The sequence below is a fragment of the Tenrec ecaudatus genome, chromosome 8 (assembly GCF_050624435.1).
Source record: "Tenrec ecaudatus isolate mTenEca1 chromosome 8, mTenEca1.hap1, whole genome shotgun sequence".
NCBI classification, from domain to species: Eukaryota; Metazoa; Chordata; class Mammalia; order Afrosoricida; family Tenrecidae; genus Tenrec; species Tenrec ecaudatus.
In genome coordinates this window covers 118125204-118146665 of record NC_134537.1, presented here as the reverse complement: position 1 = coordinate 118146665, position 21462 = coordinate 118125204, and the positions used below count along the sequence as shown (strand labels likewise).

The following is a 21462-nucleotide window of genomic DNA, read 5'->3' as shown; positions in this document are numbered from 1 at the left end:
AAGTTGAAGATATATTATATAAAAATTAAAAAAAATTATCTTGGGATGAATAGTCTCTAAGAATAAAAATTAGCTAACAAAGAAATAATTTGATTCATTCCAATTCTCTTTGGGCAGAGGCCAATGGTATAAAATATAATCTACAAAATTTGTTTGTAGATTATACAGTTACTTTCTGTATTCTAGTTGCTTAACTTCTATAACATGAAAACTTACCACTGTGACAGAACACAGAAGCTATTTTGAGGATTATCATAATTTTTTATTGAGACTCATGACTTCAATAGTGAATTAATCATTCTCATGAAGAAAATCAGGGCACTATAGCAAAATGTGATGAAGGAATCAGATATGGTGCTCAGCTATCAGATAGAATAGTGTCCAGGGTCTTACAGATAAGAGCCTGCAACACAGGGAATCCAGGATAGATAAACCCCTCATGGCCAACAAGGGGAGTAGAGATACCAGGAGGATTAGGGGAGGGTGGGGGGAGAAAGGCGGAATCGATTACAAGGATCAATCTAGAACCCCCTCCCAGGGGGACGAATAACAGAAAAGTGGGTGATGGTGACGGAGGACGATGTAAGATATGAAAATAATAATCTATAACTTATCAAGGGTTCATGAGGGAGGGAAGGTGGGGGGAAGGAGGGGGAAGAAATGGGGAGCTGATATCAGGGGCTCAAGTGAGGAGAGAATGCTTTGAAAATGATGATGGCAGCATATGTGCAAAGGTGCTTGACACACTGGATGAATGTATGGATTATGATAAGAGATGTAAGAGCCACCAATAAAAGTATTAAAAAGAAGAACAGAATTGAGAGTACAAGGAGCATAGGGAGAAGGTAGGGGGAGGAGGGGAGGTAGGGGGAACCGATCATAATGATCCATGCATATCTCCCACCTTTACCCCCCAGGGGGATGAACAACATAAGTGTGCATGGGTGAAAGGAGACAGTGGTCAGTGTAAGACATGAAAGCAATAATAATTTATAAGTTATCAGGGGGGTGGGGAAAAGGGAGCTGATACCAAGAGCTCCAATAGAAAGTAAATGTTTACAAAATGATGACGGCAACATGTGTACAAAAATGCTTGAAATAATTGATGTATAGAATATTATTAGAGCTGTAAGAGCCCGGAATAAACTAAAAATAAAAAGTAAAATAAAATTCAATGCAAAAAAAAGACACGAAGAATCCATTTAAGTGAGGCATCAATTAAGTCTAGACGGAAAAAACGTGCCAGCCTGTGTGATCCAAGGATTGGAAATAATAGAATCCAAATCTGGAGGAAGGAAAGGTATCAGTCAGAGCTTAACTTCCGAACACCTGGTTAGCAGAAGGCTCTGGATGGCAGGGGAAGCCCCAACCCCTTTCCAGGGTGTCCACATGGAGGAAGCCTCCTGGGAGTCCCCTGTGACAGTAGTCCAGGCCTGTGACTAGCCTGGCTATCAGACAGCGCTGTAAAGTTGATCATGGCACACAGAGTTAGGTCAAATGTAACACCTTATCATTAGATCTCCCTTTTGACCCATTTTACAGTTGTTTCTTTTATTTTTCCTTGTTAAAAATTGAGGGTTTTTTCTCCGTTTTGTCATTGTTGTTGTTTTTACTTGTTTCTTGATTTTGTTTTGTATGATTTTCTGGGTATGAAGTCCAGGAGAGGTACAGCTATAGAGACAGGAACCAGATGAATAGTTACCAAGGAGCACGGCAGGGGAGGTTTGGGGAAAATAAGGAGCTAACAAGCATGAGCACAAGAAAGAAGATGTCCTGAAACGGATCGTGGTCATGATTGCACTAGCATTCAAAATATGATTAAACAGTTACATTGTATAATATGTATATGATATGCCAATGTGGTAGTTATAAAATCTGTTGTCAATTTGAGAGGGTTACGAGTGACGGGGTGGAGTTTACCTTTCAATCAGGTCATAGCCAATGAGACCTCTCTTTGGGCATGGCCTTCTCCTGAGGATTCTGGGAACTCCGGTATTCCTCCTTGGAGGTGGGAGACACTCTCTCTCTTTTGGCTCACTCCCTGGGAGACATTGCAGCTGACAAGACACATGGAAATATGCTAGTGCTCTGAGCTGGAGAAGCCACGTGGAGACCCTTGCCAGTGCTGAGATGCTTACAACATCACTGGATCCACAAGACTTCCCACCAACTGACATGTGATCTTCTCGCATTTTGCATCATTGCATGTTTCATGAATCTGAAAAGGGCTTCATAGATTGGTCTTGGACATATGGGCTAATATTGGACTTAATGTACTTGATCTGGACTGGGCTAGGATGTTTTTCTCCAAAGTCAATGGCTCTTATATATAAAGCTCTTTCTCTTTTTTATTAAATCATTTTATTGGGGGCTCAGACAGCTCTTATCACAATCCACACATACATCCATTGTGTCAAGCACTTTTTTACATTTGTTTCCCTCATCATTCTCAGAACATTTGCTTTCCACCTAAAGCCTGGTATCTGCTCCTCATTTTTCCCCTCCCTCCCCGCTCCCCTTCTCCCCATGAACCCTTGATAACTTATAAATTATTATTATTTTGTTATATCTTACACCGTCTGACGTCTCCCTTCACCCACTTTTCCGCTGTCCATCCCGAGGGAGGAAGTTATATGTAAATTCTTGTAATCTGTTTCCCATTTCTCACCTTCCCTCCACCCTCCCAGTATCGCCATTAGTCCTGAGGGGTTCATCTGTCCTGGATTCCCTGTGTTTCCAGTTCCTATCTGTACCAGTGTACATCTTCCAGTCTAGCCAGATTTGTATGGTAGAATTGGGATCATGATAATGGGGTGGGGGAGGAAGAATTTAAGAACTAGAGGAAAGTTGTATGTTTCATTGTTGCTACCCTGCACCCTGACTGGCTCGTCTCTTCCCTGAAACCGTCTGTAAGGGGATGTCCAGTTGCCTACAGATGGGCTTTGGGTCCTGACTCTGCACTCTCCCTCATTCACAATGATATGATTTTTTGTTCTGATGATACCTGATCCCTTCAACACCTCGTGATCGCACAGGCTGATGTGCTTCCTCCATGTGGGCTTTGTTGCTTCTGAGCTAGATGACCGCTTGTTTACCTTCAAACCTTTAAGACCCCAGACTCTATATCTTTTGATAGCTGGGCATCATCAGTTTTCTTCACAATTGCTTATGCACCCACTTTGTCTTCAGTGACCATGTTGGGAAGGTGAGCAATTCAGACTGCTGAATTATTAGAACAAAGTGTGCTTGTGTTGAGGGAGTACTTGAGTAGGGGCCCACTGTCCACCTGTTTCCTTAACACTAAACCTATAAATATATGTACACACATCTCTTTCCCCCTCATCATATATAAATATATTTACATATGTATATGCCTATATTTAGATCTCCATAGATACCCTTTGTCTCCTAGTTCTTTCCTCTATTTCTTTTTACTTTCCTCTTGTCCCACGATCATGTTCAGCCTTCTTTTGGGTTTCAGGAATTCCTCTCCACCCTTGATCCAGCCCTGCCAGACCTCCTACACCCTCCCCACCATCAAGTTTCAGTTACTTGTTGTTTCCTTGTCCCTGGGTTTGTTAACACCCACTTCCTTCGCCCCGCCTCCCATGTTTCCCCAGAACTGTCATCTTGTTGTTCTCTCTTCCAGCTTGTTTATTCCGCCCACCCCTTCCAACAACAACAATATGCACCGACACAAGACTGAGTACAACAATAGAAAATAAAACAATAACTACAACAACATCAAAAAGGCGGCAACAACAATAAAGCCCTATAAATCGTTCAAGGTCTATTTGTTGTCCTTTATGAGTTTTTCCAGTGGAATCTGATGGGCGCAACGCACTGGCCCCACAGTCTATTTTTGGTGTTCCCTGGGGACTTCATTGCTCTGCTCCCCTTGCTGCTCTGTTGCCAGCCCCCAGTGTCTGACTTCGGTGTGGTGGGCTCAGGGTGAGCACAATTCCTACCACGTGTGCCTCCAGTGTTGTCCCCTGTGGGGCTATGGGTCAGTGAGGAACATCGTGTCTCGTGGTGGGACTGGCCCTGTTCTGAGCAGAAATATTATCCTCAGGGTTTGGTGGGTCAGGTGATGTGCTTCACTCTTTTTTTCCCTCCCCCTTTCATTTACTCCTGTGTGCTCTGATATAACACGTCCCTCTCCTTGAGCTGTAGCTTCAGTGCTGTCCTCTGAAGTGAATTTTCCTGAGGGGAGGGGGGTGAGGGGGGTGAGGGGGGTGCTTTCTACTTAGTTGGTAATGGGATCGACCTTTCAGGCCTCTCTATCGGTTCCCTGCTTCATGTCAGTGGGTTGTGTTCTTGTCTTGGAGCATCGGGTTGAAGTCTGGTCACTCTTTTCCTGTGGAGATATAAAAACACCCTCCCCTTGGGTGGGTTAGTGCTCTGTATCCCCAGCTACACATGTCTCTTTCCCCCCCCCTTTTTAGGGGGCTATCATATGTATCCATATGTATCCTGTCTGGCCCCTGACATACTACCTGGACCTCACCCAGGGAGGTATGTACACAGTAGCCTCTTCCCTATGCTCCTTTTGGATTTTTTGAGTAAAGCTCTTTCTTATACACAAATCAATGTCCATGAATTTGTTTCTCCAGTCTACCCGGACTAACACAGCCAATAAAACTATTTTTTAAAAAACAGCGAGTCAAAGGTAATCTGAAGAAAAAAAGATATAGATACTATTCTTCCACAGCTATGAGTTAAAATTTGTTCTTTTGTATTCAATAGTCTTCCCTACACTACAGTCCCACAAGTGCAAACAACTCAGTCATAGGAGAAGTACAAGCAGAACGTTCCTTTGGAGCAGGATGATGAGACCTCCGTTCACTTACTTGCACACTTCATCAGGAAAGATCACTTCTTAGGAATGGCGCCGCCTTTGGTAGAAGGACATGAGAACAGGGGCACTTCCAATGAGATAGACTGACCCAAGAGCAGCAACAATGGGCTTACACACGCCAGCAATCATGAAGGTGGCACAGGAGTGGGCAAAGTTTGGTTTGGTTAGACAGGGACACCAAGAGTCAAAAGGGACTTGATGTTTTCCAACTAACAGTAAACCAAAAATGTTTTATATGTCTCTTGGTCTACATTGAGAAAACAATATATGTCATCTTCTATTGGTTCTAACTTTCTTCTTTAAGAAGTGAGTGTCACAGAATGCCAGGTCAGTAGAACAAGACACTCTAACTCCTGATGGGAATAGAAGGCTTTCTCTTTCTCTCAAATTCCTACCTTTTAGGACTGAGAATTTTGATATAAAATTTATAGATATCTTATGCTACGATGTCTAAATATCTTTTGCCCCAAATTTTCATAGTCCTAATAAAGTTAGAATTATTTTCATTTTATAGTTCAGGAGCATTTTAATAATTTGCCTTCTTAACACATCCAGTGAGTAGCTCAGACAAAATATAGATCCAGGTTTGTCTGCTTACACAGTTCAGGTGTTTTTCATGGCAAAGTCATGTTAATTAAGCAATATCTAATATCACACTAAGAATTGGAGTCCCTCCTTTATTTTTGTAATAATTCCTTATCTCTTTGGTCAGGTTCCAGGCAATAGTGGCTATCATCAGTTTGTGTCAGGGAAGGGTTGTGAAATCTGGGAGGATTTCTTAGATTCGAGATAACCTGGAATTACATCCGGGCTTTTTGAGCTACTTGAATCTGAATCCAACTCTGATTTCACAAACAAAACCAGGCTGACCGATGTAATGAAGTTCTTTTTGATCTTGCAGTTCTTCCAGTTGGGGAGATGGAGAAGCTGATCACTCTCATCCTTGTCACCACTGTTTGGGTCATGGGCCAGGAAAGTTGGGTGAGCTTACTGCAAAAACAATAATGATATGTATCATGCTGGCTTTGATCTGACTTTTCTTTAATGTTGCAAAAAAGTCTATAGTAACTTGTCACTGGAAAAAAATTAAGGCAAAAAGGAAATAAGTTTGTGAAGACATCTGACACATAGTACGTACTTCAAAAAATGTTCAAGTTAAAATCAACTTTCACAACAGATAAGTAAATTCTTTTGAATTTACTAGGAATATTGAGTTGGTTCTCTGATGCAAGAAGCTGTAAACTCTCAGTAGTAGTTGTCTCGGGCTGTCCAATGTTGAACACTACTCGGGTAAACTATGTAGATTTGTGTATTTAACTCCCAGTCAGGAGTGAAAAGAGAAAAATGAATACATTCTGGGAGAAAGAAGACTCTTAAGTTTTAAATCAGTTTATTAAAATATTGTATGTAGTCTCTTATAAAGATTGAACATGCTTGACCTGTAAGCCCTTCAAGGTCACTGTTTCATAATTTCACAGCCAATTATCCACTATTGAGAAGCAAGACCAGAACATACCCTTGTCACTTATTTTTTTTAGATTGGTGGTGATTCAAGGGATCAGAAAGTAAGTCAGAGTAGCTGTATTAAGGAGCAGAGCAGAGAGGGTAGCAGGATCAGCTGAGAAGAAGGACCAATTATCATCCAGTCAGTTCCAACTCACGGTGACCCTGTGTGAGAGTAGAGCTGTGCCCCATGTGATTTTCAATGGCCGTTTTCTGGGAGCAGACCACCAGGACTTTCTTCCAAGCTAGGTCTGACTGGACTCAACTTTCCAACAAGAAATATTCCTAAAGGAAAGGCTGACTTGGACAACGAAATTGGAAGAAGAGGGTGAGAGGGAGCCTCGGGCACCGCTTCTCTGGTCTCTTACTCTATGTCTTTCAGTTTTGACGCTTGACATTAATATGACATTTATAGTCCTTCATATAAATGTAACGCATGTTTTCTTTACCTGGAAGCCAGTGACAGACCAAAAGAAAGCCAACTCGATTGCCCTCAAGTGGTTTGGGACTCATAGGAACCCCACAGGACAGAGTAGAACTGTCTGCTAGGTTATCGATAGAAGGCTGGAAATCCGTACAGAAGCAGACGCCTCATCTTTCCCTCAAGACCAGCTGGTGCATCCAGGGTTTAAACCATAGACTCTCCAGTTAGCAACTCAGTGCGTTAACTGCTGCACCTCCGGGAGTCTCTGGGGAACAGTACATCCTCATATTTACGGAATGAGTGCAGTAAAGGTAGGGACAGGAAACTTTGCAAATACAAATGGAGAACTATAGCTAGATTTAAGCACATGACTTTAAAGTACTAATACATGTATATAAGATAATTGAGCATTTAAAAGTAAACGTTTATACTTATCACAGGATCATAATGTGAACCGAAAATAGGATTTTCAAAGTGAAAATCTGGTGAAATAGCAACCATGTGCCTTTAGCCTAATTTTCACCACCCCTGGCTCTTTGGGAGAGAGACGGGTCTGTCTGCGCCTGTCAAGGTTCATAGTTCCAGGAATCCTGTATAGGAGTTGCTATGAGTAAGAACTGACTCAACAGCAGTGGGCTGGGTGTTTTGGTTTTGAGTTTCGTGACTCTCTTAAGGAGCCCTGATGGTGGAATGAGTTAAGCTTTGGACGACTCACCCAAAGGTCAGAGTTGCAAACCTAGCAGCCAGACCCTGTGAAAGAGATGAGGCGATCTGCTTGTGTCAGACTCACACCCGGAAACCCCAGGGAGCTGTTTTGCTTTCTGAGAGAGTTGCAACCAGGGACTCAGCATAGGACCCATTGTGAGGACGAGCCGGAGCGGGCAGTGCTTCATTCTGTTGTCCAACACGGTGCTCTGAGTGGGAACCAACTTGATGGCACCTAACAACCACAATCTTTACAGGAGCAAGCTGTCTTCTCTCCTTCAAAGAAACCCCGGGTGGGTTTGCATCGCCAAACACTGGGGTGGCCGCTGAATGCTTCCCGATTGCTCCCCCGAGCAGTTGTCTTGGGGATGGAAGGATCTGAAGTAGCATCCCTTGTGCAAACCGGCATCTCTTATCAATGCTTTCAGAGTTAGAAGGGTTAAATTATATTTTTAACATATACTTAGGCCAAAAAGATTATTCCAAATCTCATTCATCTTAGGAATTGTCGTATTATAATGTAATTAAGATATGTAAAGCCCTTTGCTGTTCTGAGAGTACTCAGGCAGTATCACGTAGAAGTCAGAGCATTAGCCTCCAACTGGACTCTGGGTGCCCACTGGGTAATCTTGAACAAGTTCTTTCAACAGGATTGAACCCATTCCTTCTTCGTAGAATTTTCAGGAAGATTGAATGAAACAATGACTATAAAGCCCTTTGTGTGCTCATTCTGATTGGATTGTGCTGTCTTATTTCCTTAGTTCAGGATGAGCCATTATCTCTTATTCTTCCAGGAGTAAATAAAGTAGGGTTTTAAAGTCCCTTTTTGGTTGAAAAGTGTTCCAAAATAAGAGGTTGGGATAAAAATGGGAACGCTTGGTGAATCCAGTTTACTTGGAGGATTGCCCATCCATGAACATCCCTCCTGCAGGCTCTCCAGGACTGTCTCCAGGAGCAGGTGCGCCTCAGGGCCCAGGTGCACGTGCTCGAGACCCGAGTTAAACTGCAACAGGTCAAGATTGCTCGCCTTTTGCATGAGAAGGAAGTCCAGTTCCTGGATAGAGGAGAGGAGAATAGTGTCATTGACCTTGGAGGCAAAAGACAATATGCAGGTGGGAATTTATTCTTACTAAAAAATTAAATAATGTTTATCATCCACTTTTGTATAATGATGGGGAGTTGGTACTTATTCACTCTGGACTTGGCCAAAGAGCTGTTCTTATTCCATCAATAAGCAAAATGAAGCATCATATTAATTGTAATTTTTTCTACATACTTGCCTTTTCTATTATCTCGATAAGAACCCCATTACCATCAAGTCAAGTCTGACTCCTAGAAACCCAATGCAGGGTTTCTGAGGCTGTAACTTTTCTTTAAAATCATTTTATTGTGGGCTCTTACAGCTACTACAACAATCGATAAATCAATCACATCAAGCAAACTTGGACATATGCTGCCATCATCATTTTCTTTTCTTCTTTAAAAAAATCATTTCATTGGGGGCTCCTACAGATCCTCTTACAATCCATACATGTGTCAAGCACACCGTACACCATGCCAAGGCTGTCACTTTTCATGGAAGCAGGTGGCTTCAACACTCTCCGTGGAGCGGCTGGTGGACTTGAAGTGCAGATCTTGCACTTACTTGGAAGCCCAATATTTACCTGACAGCACCACTCTAGGTGATATATAATATAAATGCTAAATACCGAAGGATGTTTTTAGTCTAATAAAGCATCAAATGAAAGATGGTTCAAATACAAGTATGCAAATAGCAAGAAACAATTGTACAATTTAGAGTTGAATGTTGCCTGTTTATCTATCTCTTCTGGTTACATTTATGAAGCTTCCCTTCTGCTTTAGAGTGGCCAATAAGGTCATAGAATCAAAAGTTCAGGAAAGGGGAAAAGTCAGAATAATTGAGTAAAAGAAAGAGTAGTTTTTTTTATGTTTGCACTTTATCATGTGATCATTTTTCTTTGGATTAAGCTTGTATTTCCCCCTGGAAATAAAATAATCGTGAAATTATCAATAAAATTTCCCTATATGTATTATCATTTTATTTACTATAGATGACTATTCATGATTTCCATCAGACACAAGTGATATATATTTTTAAGCAAGTAAACACTAATTGTCAGCAACAGAAAGGATAAGGTCCAGAGCACTCTTTTTATGGCTGTTTGCGCACTGGAGTCCCTGGATGGTACAGACATTTCATGTGCTTGCTGCTAACATAAAGGCTGTGAGTTCAAATTCACCTAGGGGCTTCTTGGAAGAACCACCTGCTGATCAAGTTCTGAAGAGTCAGCCGTTGGAAACCCTATGGAGCCCCGCTCTATACTGACGATCACTCAGAAAGCCTTCAACGTGTATTTTTACTTCAGTCTTACCATGATGTATGGAACCAAAACCCAACTCACTGCCATCGAGTCAGTGTCGACTCGCAGTGACCCTATAGGGCCCTATAGGACAGAGTCACACTGGCCCTGTGAGTTCCTGAGAGGAGAAGGAAGTAGGAATGGGGGCAGAAAGCCCCACTTTTCTCCTTGGAGCAGCTGAGGTTTACAAACTGCTGGCCTTGCAGTTAGCAGCCAGATGTGTAACTACTATGGAGCCTCAAAAACCTCAGGAAAATTTTTCATTGTATTTCAATTCCACTTTTCCACAAACTTTTTGAAGGCCCACTTGTATTCTAATTTTTAAAAATTATGTTTGGTCTATTTTGGTCATTTAAATAGACACCTCAAGGAATGGGCTCATGCATTTGTGGAAAGTTTCAAGTCTGTAGGTCATACCAGTAGGCTGGAGACTTCCGCTGGTTCAGGGACTGGGGGAGGCTGGCCAATCCAATTGTGTAGGTCAGATGGCAGGTGGAGACTTCCTCAGCCCTGTGTCCCAAGAGCCATAGCCCAGGCAGCAAGACGTGAGCGAGTTCCCACAAAATACCTACTTGTAGCCTGAAAGCAGACTGTACCTTAAGAAATTCCCTTTTCAATGATTTTACTGATGAAATTATGTTAGATTACATTGTAAGGTGATTCCATTGCATTGCCTTAGACTACATACAGAAAGCGACTCTTCTAGTGCTTCGGACAAACCACTGGGAACCATAGCCAAGCCAAGGTCACACATACAACTAACCATCACAGTTACGTTCCAACTAAACGAAACTTGTTCCAATCTCTTAAAAGCATGCTGCTCCCTGGAGTGTTTGGAAAGGTGGCTCTTTTGTCTGGAAGAGCCTGGCACTGGGTTGACTCCCTCAGCTATCAGTAGAGCCTTTCTTCCTTCCAAGAGGCGTGTCCTGACCTAAAGCCTGGATGAGCTGACACTTTGGAGCATTCCCTTTTATCTTTCTTATCACCTGCTACATCTTACCATCTTTTCTTGTTACATTTCTGCAGGATCTTCTTATCACATTGCCCTAATTAATTGATGATCTTTTCTCCTAAGCAGTTGAGTTTATTGTTGTAGCTTCGGCATGTAACATGGTGACTAGCACACAGCAAATGCTCAACGAGGCTTTTTTTGTTGTTTTTCATTTAATTCGGAGAGGAGATCAGATGGAAGAGAAAGCAAATACGTAAAAAAGAATCAGTGGGCCACACACGCACGCATTTGAGAGGGAGGCTCATCCAAGGGATGCGCATACAGGCGTGTGACTCCAAAGCCAGGTAGACTAGAGGAGTTTGGTCTCGGGCACGAGGAGGTAATGGGTGCAAGAGAGGCTCCCTTATCCAGATTCCAAACCATGCCCACGATCCAGGGTATTTATTAAAGCACAGTTGGAACAGGTCATCAACATAGATTCAGAGACCACATCGCTAGCAGGAGGCAGGCCATCAGGTGTTTCTTCCTGGGATTGAGTAAGCAGTATGGGAAGCCTGGGGCCTAGAAGCTAAAAATTCACTCTCTGTGCTAAGAGTGCTGAGTTACAGACCTTAGGAAACAAGAGGTCACCAAGAAGTAAGGCAAGAAAGCAGTCAGTGGGAAACTCGAGCACCAGGCAGAGCAGTCCTGACTGTGTAAGCCGGTCGGATGGGCAAGTCCTAGACAATAATTGCATTGTGTGTGTGTGTGTGCAGACAGGGGGCTTCAAGCGTTCATGGAAGAATGAGCGTTAAAGAGAATGGAATTTCCCCACAAAGCTGTGTTTGCTTGCTTAACCACAGCAAGAGTATTTTCCAAGTCCTGGGACCTTGGGTGGCATAGTGGTTACTTGTTGGTTATGACCTCAGTTTACCCACACTGCCATGAGGTTGATTCTGATTCCTGGAGACGCTGCAGGGCAGGACAGAACTGCCCCTGCGGGTTTCCAAGACTGCACTTCTTTGTAAGAGTAAAAAGCCTCATCTTTCTATGCCGCATATTCCTTCCATCTTCTTCATAAGGACCAGCCGTTCTGGGGGAGAAAGGGCTTTCTATTCCCATAAAGAGGTCGCGGTGAGTCAGAATCGACTCAATGGCAGTGGGTACCTAATAGGATAGACTGTACCATGTCCATCAAAATCGGTTTCCTGGAGCAACCGGTTAAGGGGTGTTTTATAGACAGGACTTTGGAAAAGGGGTCTTCTGAAGCAGTCTGACTCCAGATGGATGGTACACCCTGTACACATCTGTTTCAACAGCTTAAGGAAGATCCAGGAGTCAATATATCCACAGGCAATATTCTTCAACGATGGTGCAAGCAGGAAAGAGAGGAGAGGAAGGATAGAATATAAACTATAAATACTTTATATTGTACTCTATTTTGTATTTGAATTGTATTTTATTTTATTTTGGTAGAGTCTACCAAAGCTAACACTCAATAACTAAAATAAAGAGTAACTTAAGTAAATTCCATAGACCATATAATCTATATAATACACATAAAATAATATAATTTATATAAAATATGCAATGAATTGCTTACCCCAAAATTTACATTTTTATGTCTTTAAATTTTAAAAATTCCTATGCATGATCTGTAGAAATATAAATTTTTCTGTTCTTTGTTACAAAGCACTATTTCAATTACTAAATTTGTTTCTGAATTCTAATTCATCTCACAGTCAAAACACCTAATTATACACAACCTAGTAATTTGTGCAAACAATGAACAAATCACATGATTTTTATACAGCATATGATTAAAATGTATCCTTTGTGGGTTTTTTTGGCATTTGAGTGCTATTGAAATACATACCTAAATTAAAAGATTACAGTACCAAGTTGACATTAATTAGACATCACAACAATCTATGCAGTACAACATCTATCCAGCCAGCCAGATACACCACTGGATAAACAATAACCCCTTCTGCAGGACCGCTCCCCACCCATCTTTATGAGACAGTCTCTTGAACCGGTCTGTATCACCAACACAGGGATTCTAAAGGCTGGCTTTAAGGTCCACTGCCCATCTTACTAGCTGTGACCTTTGGGCAAGTTACTTAACTTATCTCAATGTACTCACACTGCCAGTGAGCTAATTCTGACTCCCGGCGACTCCATGGGTCAGGGCAGAACTGCCCCTGAGGGTTTCCAAGACTGTAACTCTTTCCAAGAGCAGAAAGCTTTGTCTTTCTTTGCGCTTCCTGTTCCTTATCTATAAAATGGTTGATGATAGACTACGTCTTCCTTGCTCTGAGGGCTGTGTGAGTTAATACATGGAGCTGGAGTACAGCGGCGTTTAGCACAGAGGAAGTGCTCCAGGAGTGTCAGCTGTCGATCGACATCACAGTAACCCGACATCACAGTAACAGTCTCCCTTGTTTTCAGAGACACCACTGTGATTTTTGAATGTCCAAATAATATAAACATAATGTTTATATTATTATGAATATGGAGATTTCAGGCAAGCTTTTCTAACAATTTTTGAATACCAGCTAAAACAGCGCTTCCTGAGCACGTAAACAAGAAAGCTGTCCACTTTGCCCCATTCCCTAAATCTGCATAGCTCCAATGATACCAATGAACGTTAACTTTCTTAGAACTCAAGTCTTTCAAGAAATAGTTTTAATGGATGATATTACCATTTGGTGACAAGTTGGCAGCTAGGTTTCTTAGATGATCAAGGAAATACCACAACTGAGAAAAATATATATGAACTAGTAGAAGCTTGTCCCCTGGACAGCTAAGAAAGTGGGCCCTGTTAGGCATTTCAGTGACATTCTGGTCAGAGTAGTGACATTCAGTGACATTCTGGTCAGCTATGAGATGATAATAAGGAAATTACTATTTGAGGTTCATTTCCAGATGTTCAAAATGACACAGAATGCTCTAAACCAAGATAAACCATTTTAAATGATTAGGTAGGTGCTTTGTTTCTACTAACATCAGCTTTTGTAGAAGAGATAAATTGCCTCCTGTTGGATAAAATAACGCATTCTACTCAAGCGTACTGTGATTAACTGAACATATATAATGTTTAAAATTGGTTTCCATAAAAATAGAAGTAAAAAACTTCACTCAGTGACCACACAAAGTAAGATTTACATGATGCCAAATAAGGCAGTTTCCCCCATGATCATTCCAGGAGTTGTCTTGGGATTCTAGTGCTGCTATCATAGTGAGTGGGCATAACAGACAAGTGTATTTTCTCAAAGTTTAGGAGACTAGACGTCCAAGTTCAGGACACCGGCTCTAGAGAAAGGCCATGTCTCCTGTGTTAGCTGTGGAGGAAGGCCTTTCTTCAGCTTCTTCTTCCTGGTTCCTTGATGCTCTCCATGCGTCTTCGCATCGACCTAACCCCATCTTCACTCTGCTGCCATCTTCAATTTCTTTTATATCTCATATGAGATGGACTCAAGACACGATCTAACCAACCCAGTCTCACTAATATAATAAAAACAGCCCACTTCCAAATGCGATTGCACTACAGAAGTTAGGATTTACAACACATATTTTGAGGGGACGCAATCCAATCCATAACAAGGAGTCAGATAGCAAATAGGAAAGGAAATAAGACGTCCTTAATATTTACTGGAACATGTCCAAGAGGCAGTTTTCAGAAGCTGATGATCTCTACCGTGTGTTTACCGCTCTCCAGAGACACACCAGAAACGGTACATTATCTTGCTTTCCAAACAGATTGTTCAGAGGTGTTCAATGATGGCTACAAACGCAGTGGATTTTACAAAATTAAACCCCACGAGAGTGCAGAAGAATTCTCTGCTTATTGTGATATGTCTGATGGAGGAGGATGGACAGTAATTCAGAGGCGATCAGGTGGCAGCGAAAACTTTAACAGGTGTGTTCAGCAGTGGAGCAAGGATTTTGCAGTAGTGCATGTGAGATTAGTAATCATTTAACTTTTAAATGACATACTAACCTTCCAGAATTTCACTCTCTCTAAAGGGGAACATGGTAACTAATTCAGGAAATTCTGCACGCAGGGGTGGCAGTAGCAGGTATTTTGGGCACTGTAGGATCACGTTTGGAATTTTGCTAAAATCAGCCTTATCTTTCATTTTATTTTTAAGAGGTTGGAATGACTATAAAAATGGCTTTGGAGATTTTGTCAAGAAAAATGGGGAATATTGGCTCGGAAACCAGAATCTTCACTTATTGACCACACAAGGTAAGGTTTATGTGATGCCAAACTTATTTAAAATACAGTAAAAGCAACACCATTCTATTTTTTACTAAATCATAGGTAAAGCAATTCATTCAGTTACTATTAAAATTTGCAAGTGTCAGTAATTTCTTTGGGGGCAATAAATCCGTTTATAAATTTTGGTTACGTTGATTAAGGCTAAAGGAAGTGAAATTTGACCGAAGACCCAGGAAGGAGAAAGAGTGCATTTGTTTTCTCATATACATGCTTTTTTTTTTTAGAAAGGAAAAGTGAATGTCATAACCATTCTGTTTTCTACATTGAATATTTAGATCTTATGTACTATCCCAGTGATTGCCACAGTGCTACACATCACTGCTGTGTAACAAGCCACTTCACAATGTAATCTAATAAAAACATGCGGAAAATTGAGGCCAGTTTGTTACCAAGTACCGAAAGCACACCAATGTCCTTCTTTTGTTTTTCTCTTCTCCCAACTTTTTATGAAGTAAAAACTCAAACGTGGAGCAAAGTTAAAGGAAGTTTCGTTTATATACCTGCCAACTAGAGCTTACATGAACATTTTAACAAACATTTATGTGGATTTTTATCACATAGCTGTTCCTCTCTCCGTCACCCTATCCATTCACCAATGTAGCGTAGATTTCAAATACATTGCACGTGTCTGTACAAAATCCCCTAAATAATGCTGCCTGCTGCCTTAGAGGCCTCTCAAAAACAGCACTGCCAGCAAGTCGATGCTGATCTTAGAGACCCCAAAGGACAGGGCAGAACTTGTCCTGTGGTTTCTGAAATTGTACTTCCTTATGGGAGTAAAAAGCCCTTTCTCCTGTGAGCAGCTGGTGGTTTCAAACTGCTAACCTTGCAGTTAGCAGCCAAAGGCTCCTTAATTACCTCACTCACTGACTCACTGCTATGGAGTTAATGATGGACGGCTCATAGCGACCCCTGTGGGTTTCCAAGGACGTCAAAGTAACCTTTGGGGAAACACAATTCAATCCATAACACAGGTAGATCATTCACAAGAGTTCAGTGTTGGTTTACAATATAATAAGTTTGAAAAGAAATCCTAGGCTTCTCTTTTCTATGTTCTTTTGCTCCAATCCACTGCTTACCTACCTGCCCTGCTCCAATTGTCATTTGAGATTGTAGGTAGTCCCACGCAGGTCTGACTCTGCATATTTTATAACAGGAAAGTGTGGTTCCCCCAAATCATGTGCTATCACACTGACTACTCAGTAAGTCAAGAGCAAGATCTAACTAATTTCAGGAGAGCTATCAGTGTTTCCATAGTCACAGTAGTCCATAGGATAATACAGGGCTGTTAATGACCTTTGAAGATTACCATAGACTTTGCTTCTGGTGACATGTCTTAGTCCTGCAGACATAGTTTTGCCTTAGCAAGCGAGCATTATTGAAAGTTTTGCCTGTGTCTAACCTTCATTGCTCTCTAAAGTGCTCACTTACCTAAGTTTTTAACTTGCATAAGTGAACAACCCATCTACTTAAGTCTAAAACGCTTTCCTATATATGCGTATTTTATTTCTCTCAGTAATAATTTTAAAACGATACCATTGGCTACATTAATGATATATAATGATGGGGCTGTCTGGAGACAACAGAATAGTACCTAGGGAGGACAGGTAATCCTAGAAGCCTAATATTTTCTTTGTTTATCTTAATGATCAGAGCCCTCTGCATTTATATTAAATTTTCCTTCTTCCAAGGTACTTATTATCCTAAAGTTAAATGTTCCATGACAGATATATTACATTTATCACATTAGCTTCTGTTTCTTTGGCACATTAATTTTTATCTAGTGTTTTTATTTTTGAATTGAAACCAAAAAGTCTTCCAGAAACACTCTTTCTAAATAGTTTAAATTCAAACTTCGTGTCTTCCACATTTTTACCATATGTGTATCCTCCCACGTGAACGTTGCCAATAAACCTGCATCCATTGGCGTTTTCATAGCGACTCTCTTTGGGACTCACTGGGCAAGGGCCCAGTAGAACTGGCCCTGTGGGCGTCTGAGGCTGCACATCTCTAAGGGAGCAGAAAGCCTCATCTTTCAACCTCAGAACAGCTGGTTGTCTCAGCCTGCACTAGCCGTTACCCTGTGTGGCACGAAGGTGAGACTGGAGCCCACCAAGTGAAGCTGCCAAGGAAAGTCTTGGCAATCTGTTCTCATAAAGATTGCTGTTAATTGGTGTCACTGAGTCCGTTTTCAATTCATAGTCACCCTATGGAATAGGGTAGGGCTGCCCAGTAGCATTTTCTAGGCTGTAATCTGCATGGGAACAGATTAGTCCGATGTTGTTACTAGAGTCTCTGGGTGCATCTGAAACACCTACGTTTTGCTTAGCAGGCTTCTTCCCTAAAGACTGGCGCCAAGGAAATCCTGTGGAATACTCTCCTCTGTTACACACGAGTCAGGATAGACTTGGCTCCCCTGGTGTGGTTTCACCTATGGCAGAATTAGGGAAATTTTCTCTCTTTGATATTCTGTCCCCAGCTTTTTATTGAGTAAGATACACAATAAGATACTTATCTGTGAAAGCAGTGGAGTCATCGTGCAATCTTTGAAAACCGACTCTCGGCAGACCAAAGTGGTCCAGCAAAATTAGATCTGTAACTTATTTTTAAACCTCGGTAGTCAATGCTACGTTGTATACGAAACAAAACACAACTCATTGGTCTTTATTTTTGTTTATTTTTCCCTCCCCCAGGAGACTACACTTTAAAAATCGACCTTGCTGATTTTGAAGAAAATAGCCGCTATGCACAATATAAAGATTTCAAAATAGCGGATGAAAAGGTATAACAAATTGTCAAAGAAATAACAACATATATATGTATAATACAACCTGACATCAGTAGATATTAAAAATTCAATAAAATCTATTCTATTGCTTATTAAATGAACATTTTTAAATGTTGATTGTTGATTGTAGAATTTGCCTGTTTCTCTTCAGAATTCCTACGAATTAAATATTGGGGAATATTCTGGAACAGCTGGAGACTCCCTTGCAGCCGCCTTTCACCCTGAAGTGCAGTGGTGGGCTAGTCACCAGAGCATGAAATTCAGCACGTGGGACAAGGATAATGACAACTATGAAGGGAACTGTGCAGAGGAGGACAAGTCCGGCTGGTGGTTCAACAGGTTGGCACTTTCATAAGCAAGCTATAATGGTGTTGATAAGATCTCACTCGGGCATGAATTCTTACATATGAGGTAATGTTGGTCTGACTTTTTAACACTAGCATAATCATCCTTATTTACATTCTTCCTTGATGAGGTATTATTAAAAATTCACTCATTATATACATTAGTGAAGCTGGAAAGATATGGCCTAGAAATGAAAACATTGGCCAAGTGATAATAAAATTTTTACTTATAAAAAGAGGTCCGAAAACTGAATTGTGGGTAAAATATGAAAAAGAATTAGGCCATAAATGGATGCAAAGAAAGAGCGCAATTATAGATACACAAAATATTGTGAGTATTCTAAGAACCGATTGCAGTCCCTGAGTGGAGCAAATACTTAATTTTCTCAGGTGTTAACTGAAAGATTGGAGGTTCAAGACCATTTAGAGTAGTGGTTCTCATACTCCCTACTGCCGCCACCCTTTCATACAGTTCCTCATGTGGTGGTGACCTGCCAGCCATAACATTATTTCCGTTGCTCCTTCATCACGGTAATTTTACTACTGTTATGAATCAGGCGACCCTGTAAAAGGATCATTTGAGCCCCCAAAGGGGTCGCAACCCACAGGTTGAGAACCTCTGGTCTAGCGGCATCTCAGGGAAAAAAAAGACCCAATGATCTATTTCTAAAAAAATCAGTCATTAAAAGCTCTGCAGAGTATAGATTTACTCTCACACACGTTAGAATTTAAGAGCAATTGGCTTTGGTTTCAGGAGCCAACTTTCTCATACATACACAATATTTGCATATCTTTGTCTATACATATACATGAGCCCTGGTGGCATACTGGTTACGCCTTGGCCTGCGATCCAAAAGGTCAACAGTTTGAAACCACCAGCAAGTCCGCAGGAGACAGTTGAGGCTTTCTACTCCCGTGAACAGAAATTTACAGAAGCAGTTCTACCCTGTAGTATGGGGTCGCTGTGGGTCGACATCAAATCAATGGCCATTGATTTTATATATATGTAATTACTAAAGATGCAAGAATATGCTCCTTTTTGATGCTACTTTCTATGACACTTTAAAGCAGTAGGCTTTTGACACTTGCATATGTAGCACTCAAGGGTTTAATGAGTTGTATCTATTTTAAATTACAACTGCCAGAATACTAGGGAGCCTGGTGGCTCAGTGAGTTAAGGATCGACTGCAGTTCAAACCCACCAGCCACTCTAAGGTAGAAAGACAAAGCTTTCTGCTCCTGTAAATATTAAGACTCAGACCCCACAGAGAAGCTCTACTGTGACTTGTCGGGTCCCCGTGTGTCAGAACCGGCGCAATGGCAGTGCGTGGGTCTGGATGATAGGAATGAATCCCTAAGTTGCTATGTGATCCAAGCCAACCCCTTAGCATTTGTGCGGAAATGATATGCCCCTCTGACTCAGTAATTTAGATGCTTTCCATAGCTTTTCAGAACAATCTCTTATGAATATCCTCCTTAGACCCTAATGCCTGTCATAATTTGATTGGCTATATCAATAAAGAAATGTGTGCTAATTTTATAATAACCCTACATTTAAAAAAGCATTCTTATATGTAACTTGTATTCGTTGAAAGACAAAGACAAAATTAACATGCTTCAACGGAGGACGTGAGTATTTAAAAATATGTGATAACATAACAATCTATTTAGATTGTAGCAAAATATGTAAAATAAAATAGCAACTGAGATACAGGATTATTGGTTGACGGCTAGGATGACTTTAAATAGTGTTATTAACCCTTGAGATTAAAAGAATGAATATTCTACTGGCTTATGAAGCCAATGAAAGGTGTTTGAATGACAAAATCCAGGTGGTGGCAGCTCCTGGGTGAACCTGGAAGCGGTGCTTCTTCAGGGAAGGGACTAGTGTGCCAAGCCCCATCCATGCTGGTGAGCTCATCTCTCCCTTTCTGAGCGTCAACACTGTCTGACTCAGAAAATATAAGGTTAAAGGTCATGCAGTTGTATTGTTTGTTTGCTTGTTTTTCTTTCCGTTTAAAGGCTTTTTAGGCAGCAATGCTCATTTTTCTATACACTACAAGAGGCCTGAGTTGTATCCTGTGACTTGCTACAACCTTAAAACCCACTACTTTTGACTTTTAGAAACTGACATGCATTCCCCTATCTGAAAAATGGAAGAATTTATAGCTTAAATATTTTTGGTTGCTAGCGAAATACAGGGGCTTCTGAAGGATTCTTTTTGTCTGATAATTTTTGCTTTCTCTTTTCTTCCACTAGGTGTCACTCTGCAAACCTGAACGGCTTATATTACGATGGCCCCTACAGGGCGCACACAGATAATGGGGTCGTCTGGTACACCTGGCATGGATGGTGGTATTCCTTGAAGTCTGTGGTTATGAAAATTAGGCCAAACGACTTCATTCCAAATACGGTTTAACTCTCTTATTAGACTTTCACTTGAGTAGTTGTTTGAAATCTTTGAAAAACAGGAATTCTAAACATAAATCTATAGGATGATGGCAATTGTCTTAGGTACAGTTTTTCATTTTTCTCACTTGTCCTTATTATGTCATGTGTACTTTTCAGTGAGGCAAATAAAATATAACTACTAAATAAATATTGGCAATATTAATTCTGTGTCCAGAGGCCGACGATAACACATTGTAAAAAGGAAAAATAAAGCAAAAAATATACCCCATAGCGTGGGCAGCACAGCACAAATGCATAAAAACAGAATATTCATGCAGTTAAGAAAAACACAACAAAATTCATCAAGGAATAGATTGGCTAATCAACATTACAGATAATAACAGCTGCATGTTTCGACTTGAAGTCAGAGCTTGACGACAGGCCTGCAACTCTTACGGACATCCCAGGATCTTAATCATTGTCCAGCGCTGTATCACATGTTTAGGATGTTTCTGCAAGCCTCATTTCACTTCTTACATCAATCCTGAGAGAGAGGTAGTGTTATCCCTACTTCTCCAAATTGTGAATCTGGGATGTCAGAACTTGCTCCAAGTTAAAAACCTAGGAAATAGTGGGACAAGGATTTAAATCCAAGTTTTTGAATGCTAAGTAAGATGTCTGGGCACTATCCTACATAGCCTACAGCGTCTCCTTGACTGGGCCAGGACAGGGAGAGAGTAGAGGGAGAACTTTGCCAGGTGAGAGAGAAAACACAAGTAAAGGCAAGATAGTCCAAACACTATTCATTTGAGAGTCATCTCTAGGTCAGGTGAAGGGGAGACAATTTAAAGA

General features: G+C 41.1%; 1 protein-coding gene across 1 annotated transcript; it reads left to right on the top strand.

Moving 5' to 3' along the window:
- Window positions 1-5705: 5705 nt before the first annotated feature.
- FGL1 (fibrinogen like 1) lies at window positions 5706-20769 on the top strand. The gene is made up of 7 exons (XM_075555770.1): window positions 5706-5839; window positions 8422-8602; window positions 14565-14724; window positions 14957-15054; window positions 17781-17869; window positions 18027-18214; window positions 20479-20769. Exons 1-7 carry the CDS (start codon window positions 5777-5779, stop codon window positions 20636-20638), a joined length of 939 nt encoding a protein of 312 aa, XP_075411885.1. The 5' UTR covers window positions 5706-5776; the 3' UTR covers window positions 20639-20769.
- Window positions 20770-21462: the final 693 nt, after the last annotated feature.

Bases quoted from the DNA above. Each gene is read 5' to 3' on its own strand.
- FGL1 (XM_075555770.1), top strand. From the start codon at position 5,777: ATGGAGAAGCTGATCACTCTCATCCTTGTCACCACTGTTTGGGTCATG. The intron at 14,725-14,956 runs GTGTGTTCAGCA...TTTATTTTTAAG, and splicing joins GGCAGCGAAAACTTTAACAG to AGGTTGGAATGACTATAAAA. The intron at 18,215-20,478 runs GTTGGCACTTTC...TTCTTCCACTAG, and splicing joins TCCGGCTGGTGGTTCAACAG to GTGTCACTCTGCAAACCTGA.